The sequence below is a fragment of the Ananas comosus genome, linkage group 7 (genome assembly GCF_001540865.1).
Source record: "Ananas comosus cultivar F153 linkage group 7, ASM154086v1, whole genome shotgun sequence".
Classification (NCBI taxonomy): Eukaryota; Viridiplantae; Streptophyta; class Magnoliopsida; order Poales; family Bromeliaceae; genus Ananas; species Ananas comosus.
Window position 1 is genome coordinate 774,128 of NC_033627.1, and position 10,236 is coordinate 784,363.

The 10,236-nt window shown below is 36.7% G+C and overlaps 2 protein-coding genes across 2 annotated transcripts; both read left to right on the forward strand.

Annotated features, from left to right (window-relative positions):
* Window positions 1,947-4,299, forward strand: LOC109713378 (cyclin-D5-2-like). The gene is made up of 5 exons (XM_020237437.1): window positions 1,947-2,423; window positions 2,525-2,611; window positions 2,716-3,007; window positions 3,194-3,327; window positions 3,481-4,299. The coding sequence occupies exons 1-5, from the start codon at window positions 2,130-2,132 to the stop codon at window positions 3,673-3,675; spliced, it is 1,002 nt and encodes a 333-aa protein (XP_020093026.1). The 5' UTR covers window positions 1,947-2,129; the 3' UTR covers window positions 3,676-4,299.
* LOC109712717 (cyclin-D5-2-like) lies at window positions 4,778-6,321 on the forward strand. The gene is made up of 6 exons (XM_020236459.1): window positions 4,778-5,071; window positions 5,173-5,259; window positions 5,364-5,655; window positions 5,842-5,975; window positions 6,024-6,050; window positions 6,127-6,321. Exons 1-6 carry the CDS (start codon window positions 4,778-4,780, stop codon window positions 6,319-6,321), a joined length of 1,029 nt encoding a protein of 342 aa, XP_020092048.1.

Here is a 10,236-nt window from a genome sequence, read left to right on the forward strand (position 1 = left end):
TTGTTGAGGGGTTGATGATGAGAATTATTACTGCGTGCACCATGTTCTATACACCAGGGGTTCTGCGGAACTCTTTAACTTAAAAGAGTTCTTAAGAATCTAAATTCAAATCATTTGTTACATTAAGATTTGTTTAAAATTATTTTATATTAGATTCGATCTTTTAGATAAAAATTTTACGGCTATATGATGTGCACATAATATATATTTTTAAAGCTTATGCATTTAGAGGTTATGAATCAAAAATATCTAAATTTATTGGAGTTGGAGTTTTGGGAACCCTGAGGTATAGGACAAAAGAGAGGGATGGTTCATTGCCTTGTCCGTCCTTGTTTACAAACATTTAAGAAGGGGAATGGTAGATAGATGGAAGTTAAATGAGAAAGCGAAGGAAACAATGTTGTGGGCTTGGGGTTCTGACATTTTCCACATGGCTTTGGCAATTGCACATTCAACATTTGGACTCCCTTTATTTCTCTCTTTCTATTTCCAGTGCTGCTTCTCTCCAATGCATCAAACTTGCAAGCTTGTTCCCAATGCACATGCCTGCAGGGTTAGGTCTCTTCAAATTCAAAGATCTAGTGAGTTTTGAGCAGCGCTTTTCAAAGAAGCATTATGTTAAATAAATAAATCAAAGTTTTTATAATGGTATACTACGCCAGAAGGTGATTTCGTATTGTCGATCCGTTAGGCTCCTTGAGCCTGATAGAGACAAGTGCAGGTCCATCTTTCATTAGCTTTATTAAGTTCAACCAGACCTATAGTGAGATTAATTTATATATACGTGTAGGCTTGGTTCAAAATTTTCATAGGTTCGGTAGAGAGCTTTTTGAAACGTAAGGAGGAGGCTGTGCTGGGTATTAGAAAAGCATACACCCTAAATTATGCAGCTGTGTGTTCATGGTCCAACATTGGCACCCATTGTCATTTGTGTGGGGACATCGTTAATTACTCCTTTTTATACTTTTCCAACTCTCCCATCATTGAAATATAACTTGATTAACACTGACAGTGACTTAACACCATATCTAAGGAATTTAAGCGGTTGTTTATTATCATCTAATCGTATACAGGGATAGAAAAAGAAAATTTCAGAAACAAATAAACCAATTATAACATTACTTTTTTTTTTTTCCAGAATCTATTCTTTTAAACAATAATAAGAATGGTGAAAACTCAACTATTTATCACTATTAAAAAATAAAAAAAGATTGGTCAACTAGGGCACTTACGAGAAATCAGGTTTTAGCAGATATGAAACCTTATTTTTAATATTGTTAGTACAAGACAAATTCCATTAAGTGTCCCCTTTATTGTACTAACAATACTTTATTAGATAAGTATCTCTTGCAGCTAAAACGTAAACTTCTCATGCATGACAAGCGTCCTTGCTCAGTGCTTATAATACACACACCATCAAATGTATACGTTGAATGTTCGAACCAAAAATAATCATTGAGCTAGCCCAGTAGTTTCTATCATGCATTATTGTTCTTAAGGTTAGAGGGTCATCTGAAATAGAATTAGTTGGCGAAATATGATATTAATGCTTTCCTTAAGTTTTGACTGTATAAGATTCAGAATTAGATCTTCTAATTTTGAGGTCCAAATCTTTTTTATACCTTCTTATCATTTTTTTTTTTCTTTTCTCTTATTGGACCAGCGTTCTATACAAAATTATTGCTGCTGAATACAGAAACAAGAGCAGCTTCAAACATACCTTAATAAGAGGAGAGAGCTCAGATACCTCCCCCCCTCTCTCTATCTCTCTGTCTCTCTCCAACGGCTGGGGCCAAACTCAGCCCAAAAAAACTCTCCTTCCCCGCTATATCTGCGCCTCCCCACCCTCCCTGGCCCGTAATCTTCGTATCCATCCAAATCCCATTTCCTTTTCCTTCTTTCTTTTTTTTTTTTTGGTTTTCTCTTTTTCCTACTTGGTTCTTTTTCTGGTCAAATAATCGAGCTCCCCTTTCCCTTCGCTTCCATCAAGCATTAGCATCAGCACCGGTAGAAGTAACATTGATATACTACTATTAGAACAAGAATATAACTATAGCAACAACAAAGGGAGAGAGAGAGAGAAAACCCACAAGTGCAAAAAAAAAAAAATAAAAAAAATAAAAATCCCAATGGAGGCCTCGGGTTGCTCTGTTTCCATCTCCACTCTCATCTGTGAAGAAGACGGCGCCGATTTGGAAGCCGATGACGACTCCAACGAAGACGGGGAGCTCTTCCTCCTATTAAAAGAGCAACCTTTATCCCAAAGCGATGAGGAGTACGTGGAGAAGTTGATCTCCAAAGAGACCAACTTGAACATCGCAAGCCGCTGCTGTTCTCCCTCTTCTTGTGATGAAGCCCCTTCGATGCTATCCCAGGATTGGTTCGTAGCATCACGCATCGATTCCATCCGATGGATTCTAAGGGTGAGTCCCCTCAAAATCCAATCTTTTTGAGGTTTAAAAACCCAATCTTTAGTGCCCAATACTTGTTTTTATGAGTTTGTGCTTATTTCGGTTTCATCTAGACAAGGGCCTGCTTTGGATTCAGCTATAAAACTGCTTATTTGGCAATCAGTTTCTTCGATCGCTTCTGTCTCCGGCGAACCATTGAAGTAAGCTGATCCATGAAGCTCTTCTATTTAGTTGTGTAGTTCCGTCTCTTTTATTGGATCCTTTGCCCTTTTGATTGATAACTTCACTAATTGGCATTCATTAGAAGGAGAAATCATGGGCTATTCAATTGTTATCGATCGCGTGCTTGTCGTTGGCGGCGAAGATCGAAGAGGAAAGGGCCCCCTTACTTTCGGAGTATCGGATAGAAGAGCATGCGTTTAGGAGCAATGCAATATTAAGAATGGAGCTTCTTGTGTTGAGCACATTGGAATGGCGCGCGATCGGGGTTACTCCGTTCGATTATCTGAGCTACTTCGTGAATAAGTTTCAATGCAGGGATGGATCAAAGCATTCGATCCACGAAGCCGTTGGATTCATTTTTGCAATCATTGAAGGTTGATCACAAGCAATGAGCATATAATGTTTCCTTGCTCTTTTCCTTTTAGTGTTGGAAAAAAAAAAAGGGAAAAAAAAACTTCTTTTCTGATTCTGATAAGAGATATTTTTATTGAATTAGTGGGTTTTTTTAGCGTGGTATTTATATATGTTTTTTTGTCATATTTGTCGTGCTGTGTTTGCAGTGATTAGTATACTGGATTATAGGCCCTCCACTATAGCTGCAGCTGCCATATTAGCTGCATCCAATGAAGGATTGACAAAGGAATTAGTGGAATCTAAGATGGCCACTCTCTCTCTATGTGGGTCCTTAGACAAGGTAACTCATTTCATTTGTGACTAATTCATTTTCTCTGTTTTACTGAAGAGTGCAGAAGCAAATAGTGAGGGAAAGGTTAATAAGCAGTAAAAGATGATGATTTTTTTTTTTTTTTTCACTTTGAAGTGAGAAGTAAATAATTCTTCATTTCAGGAGCATGTGTATGCTTGCTATAATGCAATGAATCAGGAGTCAAAGAAGAAGCACAAGGAATCAAGGAGATTGGATTCTTCAGACTTATCAGAAAATTGCACAAGTGTTACTCATGTAATTGATCTGACAGATACTGCTTCTTTTACCTCCACAAGCAATAAGAGGAGAAGGCTACAATTACCCAACATTAATTGAGGTCCATTGGTTTGATTTGGTTTTCCTATTTTACTAAAAACTATTGTTAAATACCCATTCCCTCTTCTTCTTTTTTTCCCTATATTTTCTGACCAAATTACTGGCTTGGGGCTTCTTTTTTTTTTTTTTTTTATTTTCCCTTCATTTTAATTGAGTGCACTGTGAAAATTGTGTTTGGCTTTGGAACTGTTGAGAAGATACTGGAAAGGAGGAAAGGTTAAAGGGTGAAACTTTACTCATAGTAAAAAAGTTGACTGCAACACAAGAAAGCTCATAGGAGAGGGACCCTCAAGAGGCCAATGAAGACTCTTTTGTGTACAGTGCTGGAAACTTGCCTCTTCTGGGTTCAAAATTCATTCATGGATCTATTTTTGTCTATTGTGGGTGTGGGTCTTATTGGGGTCATTGGAGAATGGAGATTGCAACTAGTCTTTGATGTGGAGCTTGTATTGCAGCCCTGTAGCTTGTCCATTTTCAGTGGTGCTCTTTCTCTGAGCACTTGAGAGAAAGGCTGTAAAGCAGTGAGATTGTGGGTGATTCAGTACATTTGTGTTTGCTTGCATTGGCCTGGTTTTAAAGAGGTGAGTGGATGTAATTGGATTGGTTTGATTTTTTTTTTTTTTTTTTTTTTTTTCTTATTGGACCAGCGTTCTATACAAAATTATTGCTGCTGAATACAGAAACAAGAGCAGCTTCATACATACCTTAATAAGAGGAGAGAGCTCAGATACCTCCCCCCCTCTCTCTATCTCTCTGTCTCTCTCTCTCTCTCTCCCTCTCTCTCTCTCCAACGGCTGGGGCCAAACTCAGCCCAAAAAAACTCTCCTTCCCCGCTATATCTGCGCCTCCCTACCCTCCCTGGCCCGTAATCTTCGTATCCATCCAAATCCCATTTTTTTTTTTTTTTTTTTTGGTTTTCTCTTTTTCATACTTGGTTCTTTTTCTCCACACGTAATCGAGCTCCCCTTTCCCTTCACTTCCATCAAGCATTAGCATCAGCACCGGTTGAAGTAACATTGATATACTACTATTAGAACAAGAATATAACTATAGCAACAACAAAGGGAGAGAGAGAAAACCCAAAAAAAAAAAAAAATTCCCAATGGAGGCCTCGGGTTGCTCTGTTTCCATCTCCACTCTCATCTGTGAAGAAGACGGCGCCGATTTGGAAGCCGATGACGACTCCAACGAAGACGGCGAGCTCTTCCTCCTATTAAAAGAGCAACCTTTATCCCAAAGCGATGAGGAGTACGTGGAGAAGTTGATCTCCAAAGAGACCAACTTTAACATCGCAAGCCGCTGCTGTTCTCCCTCTTCTTGTGATGAAGCCCCTTCGATGCTATCCCAGGATTGGTTCGTAGCATCACGCATCGATTCCATCCGATGGATTCTAAGGGTGAGTCCCCTCAAAATCCAATCTTTTTGAGGTTTAAAAACCCAATCTTTAGTGCCCAATACTTGTTTTTATGAGTTTGTGCTTATTTCGGTTTCATCTAGACAAGGGCCTGCTTTGGATTCAGCTATAAAACTGCTTATTTGGCAATCAGTTTCTTCGATCGCTTCTGTCTCCGGCGAACCATTGAAGTAAGCTGATCCATGAAGCTCTTCTGTTTAGTTGTTTAGTTCCGTCTCTTTTATTGGATCCTTTGCCCTTTTGATTGATAACTTCACTAATTGGCATTCATTAGAAGGAGAAATCATGGGCTATTCAATTGTTATCGATCGCGTGCTTGTCGTTGGCGGCGAAGATCGAAGAGGAAAGGGCCCCCTTACTTTCGGAGTATCGGATAGAAGAGCATGCGTTTAGGAGCAATGCAATATTAAGAATGGAGCTTCTTGTGTTGAGCACATTGGAATGGCGCGCGATCGGGGTTACTCCGTTCGATTATCTGAGCTACTTCGTGAATAAGTTTCAATGCAGGGATGGATCAAAGCATTCGATCCACGAAGCCGTTGGATTCATTTTTGCAATCATTGAAGGTTGATCACAAGCAATGAGCATATAATGTTTCCTTGCTCTTTTCCTTTTTGTGTTGGAAAAAAAAAAGGGAAAAAAAGAGCTTCTTTTCTGATTCTGATAAGAGATATTTTTATTGAATTAGTGGGTTGTTTTAGTGTGGTATTTATATATGTTTTTTTGTCATATTTGTCGTGCTGTGTTTGCAGTGATTAGTATACTGGATTATAGGCCCTCCACTATAGCTGCAGCTGCCATATTAGCTGCATCCAATGAAGGATTGACAAAGGAATTAGTGGAATCTAAGATGGCCACTCTCTCTCTATGTGGGTCCTTAGACAAGGTAACTCATTTCATTTGTGACTAATTCATTTTCTCTGTTTTGCTGAAGAGTGCAGAAGCAAATAGTGAGGGAAAGGTTAATAAGCAGTAAAAGATGATGATTTTTTTTTTTTTTCACTTTGAAGTGAGAAGTAAATAATTCTTCATTTCAGGAGCATGTGTATGCTTGCTATAATGCAATGAATCAGGAGTCAAAGAAGAAGCACAAGGAATCAAGGAGATTGGATTCTTCAGACTTATCAGAAAATTGCACAAGTGTTACTCATGTAATTGATCTGACAGATACTGCTTCTTTTACCTCCACAAGCAATAAGAGGAGAAGGCTACAATTACCCAACATTAATTGAGGTCCATTGGTTTGATTTGGTTTTCCTATTTTACTAAAAACTATTGTTAAATACCCATTCCCTCTTCTTCTTTTTTTCCCTATATTTTCTGACCAAATTACTGGCTTGGGGCTTCTTTTTTTTTTTTTTTTTCCCTTCATTTTAATTGAGTGCACTGTGAAAATTGTGTTTGGCTTTGGAACTGTTGAGAAGATACTGGAAAGGAGGAAAGGTTAAAGGGTGAAACTTTACTCATAGTAAAAAAGTTGACTGCAACACAAGAAAGCTCATAGGAGGGGGACCCTCAAGAGGCCAATGAAGACTCTTCTGTGTACAGTGCTGGAAACTTGCCTCTTCTGGGTTCAAAATTCATTCATGGATCTATTTTTGTCTATTGTGGGTGTGGGTCTTATTGGGGTCATTGGAGAATGGAGATTGCAACTAGTCTTTGATGTGGAGCTTGTATTGCAGCCCTGTAGCTTGTCCATTTTCAGTGGTGCTCTTTCTCTGAGCACTTGAGAGAAAGGCTGTAAAGCAGTGAGATTGTGGGTGATTCAGTACATTTGTGTTTGCTTGCATTGGCCTGGTTTTAAAGAGGTGAGTGGATGTAATTGGATTGGTTTGATTTTTTTTTTTTTTTTTTCAGAAATGGAAGTTGATGATTGTGTTTTGTGCCTAGTCATCAGTTCATTGTGAGCCTTTTCTTTTAGTTTGTGCTCATGTTGAGCTCACTGTTTGTTCCTATTACATGAACTAATTCGAGTATTTCATGTTTCATTAAGGAAAAACTATACATGCTAAACCTTTTATCTGCTAAGGTAACTATATCTAGAACGAAGTTCACAGTATTCGAAATAACAAGTCATAATTATGAACATTGTGTGTAGCTTGCTTAGTTGATCAAAATATAACTGCATAAAAATAGCACGCTTGCAGAAAAGCATCATTTTCTATTAGCGAGGTGTACTTGAGTGCGCAAAGCGCGATAGATTAGTAAATGAATCTTGTTGGACTTACTATGAGTAAAACGAATCTTAACCGATGAGTTCTTGTACTATGTCCATATGATACACAACTATAATAGGCTTAAGAGCCCACTAGCTCGCACCCAAAATAAATAAAACAAATAGAAGTCTACTTAGATTGCTAGAAAAGAAGGATAAGACATCCTAAAATAGCTTGCAATTTAACATGTTTTATCAGTGCAGATAATGTTTGAACACTCAGCTGAGTTTGTGTCTTCTGAGGGGCACAAATTCTAGCAGGTCACTGGCAGAGAAAATGCCAAGGATTCTCTGCTCCATGAGAGCCTGTGAGGATCTGTTGTTATGTCAAAGAAGAAGCTGTATGCAAGCCCTGCAGAAGCCAGCAAAAAGTTGGTATTGAATCCTATCATCACCATTCATTTCTGATCAGATGGCTGTGATTGATTAAAACCAACAAATATTTATTTAGAAGAAATATTTTGGAACTTCCCAGTTCCCCCCCTTCTCTGTCCAGTCCAAAAACAAAGTCAGAGACAAGGTTTGGTAAATTTGTTGGTTCAAAGGGATACCACCTAGAAGAGCGTTTCTCTCTCTAGCTTGTAGTAAAGCACCAATAGAGAAGCATTTTCAATGAAGGGTAAAAATGTAAGGATGGCCCCCCTCAACTATGGGGATCAACTTTTCTTTTCCTTTTTTTTTAATACTTAAATTATTTAATTAGTTTATTAGTTATTAGCCCCTAATTAGTCCTGTTTTAATTGCCAAAAAGTGATTAGGGCTATTAAACTTGATAAAGAAAACTTGGAAGTTGAGAGGGTTATTTCAAAATGACCTATAGTTGAGGGGTTCTACATGATTTTTTTTTTCCTTTTCTTTTTACCTATTTTTAAAGAAGAAAATGGGTAGCAGTTGGAATTTATACAGAAGCACTGTGGATGTAAACAAAAGTTGGGGGGTTGCTTCAGTTGGTGTGGCCTCTGCCACCAATATGGGCAGGCCAAAGGATCACTTCCCATTGGAGACAGTAATATAAAGATTTTGGCTCTGTCAAAGGCATAGGAAAAAACATATATATATTGGAAGGGATAAGATATCTAAGATTTGACCAGGTCAAACAAACATTGTTTTGTAGAAGCTTTTGGTGAATGATGATCTGTCTTTTAGTAGTTCATGAAAGCAGTGTTGGGGGGGTGCACTGATAAAATAAGCAGGGGAGGGGAGTATGGTGTGCATCCAATGTGCAGTGGGTTCGATTGTAAATAGTAGAAATTTGAGGGGTAATATTGGAAGAACAGTTTTTAAAATCCAAAGGGTAAATTTCACATTTCGTCCGCAAGCTATGAGAATTATTCCACTTTGGTCCTCAAATTTTAATTTGTTACATTTTTTTTTGTTAATTTTAACTTTTAGAATATTGATATATCGTTAATATAGAGATGACGAGGCAGTGTTATAATTAATAATGCATCAATAATTACGATGTCACATCGTTTTTATATCGACGATATATTAAAATTTAATCAACTAAATTGTATTGTTAAACTTGATTGTAATATTTCTAAAAGTTTGAATCAGAAATTATAATAAATTAAAGTTTGAGACCTAAAATGTAACATGTCTCATAGTTTGAGGACCATACTTACGATTTTTCCAAATCCACAAAAAGAAATGTTTTGCTGTATGCTTACAATCAAAGTTTTGGGTCTTTTTTTTTTTTTCTTTTTTGAAGAATTTGTACTAATTATATGTTTAGATAGATTATTTATACCTAATAAAGGGTAAATTATGCATAGAGTTTGTGAACTATAGGTCAAAATATTGTCAAATAAATTTTGCTAACAGGCTCCATTCATGGAGGAATTTTACACTGTCACACTTGCACCACGTCATCAATAACAAGTCAATCACATTCCTTCTTTTCAAACAAAAGTACAATAAAAATACTTTTTTATAATCATGATGGGACATATATTTTTAAAAGGATTAATTTGATTGGTTTGTTACGCCACGTCACTAATATACTCGTTGCATTCTAGAATTTTTCCCATTCATGAGAGTTGAGTTTATGAAGTACTGTCTCATCATCATAATCACTACAAACTAGTTTATTTTATCCAGCTACATAAAAAAATTTGACCAAGATTCCAGCTGAGAGGGTATTCCAGGACAAAATGCAGGGGTAAAAAATAAATAAATAAAAGGATCAAATTTCTGATAACTAAGTGAAACAAATCAAAATACACAAATTCATAGTTAAAAGTGTGTGTTGTGGCTATCAAATACTTCTCCTCCGGCTATATTATGTTTTATCAACGGCTAGTCAACCTCGAGATTGAGGCAGTTTTAGTCCTTTCACAAAACCAAATAAGCAGGGAACCAATTAAAACTCTTTTTGACTGTAAATGAATAAGATGAGTATTCAAAACTAATTAAAGCTACATGTTCCTCTGTTATTTATTATATATATAGGCGTGCTCATTTTATTTGTTAATTGCTCCTTAACTTGATTGAGTTGCTTCGGGGATTTAGACAAAAAGAAAGGAACACTAAACCTTGAGGTTCAAAATAATGGCTTTTCAAAGCTTTTGATATGATATAAGATCAAATTTACATGCCATAACTTCCTCAACTCCAATTAGTTGCCTAATGAAGGCTTAAATATGAAAAGTAAAAGATGTGTTGTTCATAACAGAGTCTAGTTAATACAAAACAAAAAAAACCACAATATCAGTCAGAGTGAACATTAATTTATCACACAATACTTAATTTGAAATAAAAACTAATTATTTGTCAAAGCTAAGATAGGCTAGAAGATCATACCGCAAAATATTGAAGGAAGAGTATATGTATCTTCTTTTTTTTTTGTCTCTGTTTTGCAAATGCAAAGTTAGAGGTCCAATTTGAAAATAGAAATAAGTACAATCAATCTCCAATCCACCTAAATAAATAT

Bases quoted from the DNA above. Each gene is read 5' to 3' on its own strand.
- LOC109712717 (XM_020236459.1), top strand. From the start codon at position 4,778: ATGGAGGCCTCGGGTTGCTCTGTTTCCATCTCCACTCTCATCTGTGAA. The intron at 5,072-5,172 runs GTGAGTCCCCTC...GGTTTCATCTAG, and splicing joins CCATCCGATGGATTCTAAGG to ACAAGGGCCTGCTTTGGATT. The intron at 5,976-6,023 runs GTAACTCATTTC...GTTTTGCTGAAG, and splicing joins TATGTGGGTCCTTAGACAAG to AGTGCAGAAGCAAATAGTGA.
- LOC109713378 (XM_020237437.1), top strand. From the start codon at position 2,130: ATGGAGGCCTCGGGTTGCTCTGTTTCCATCTCCACTCTCATCTGTGAA. The intron at 2,424-2,524 runs GTGAGTCCCCTC...GGTTTCATCTAG, and splicing joins CCATCCGATGGATTCTAAGG to ACAAGGGCCTGCTTTGGATT. The intron at 2,612-2,715 runs GTAAGCTGATCC...GGCATTCATTAG, and splicing joins GTCTCCGGCGAACCATTGAA to AAGGAGAAATCATGGGCTAT.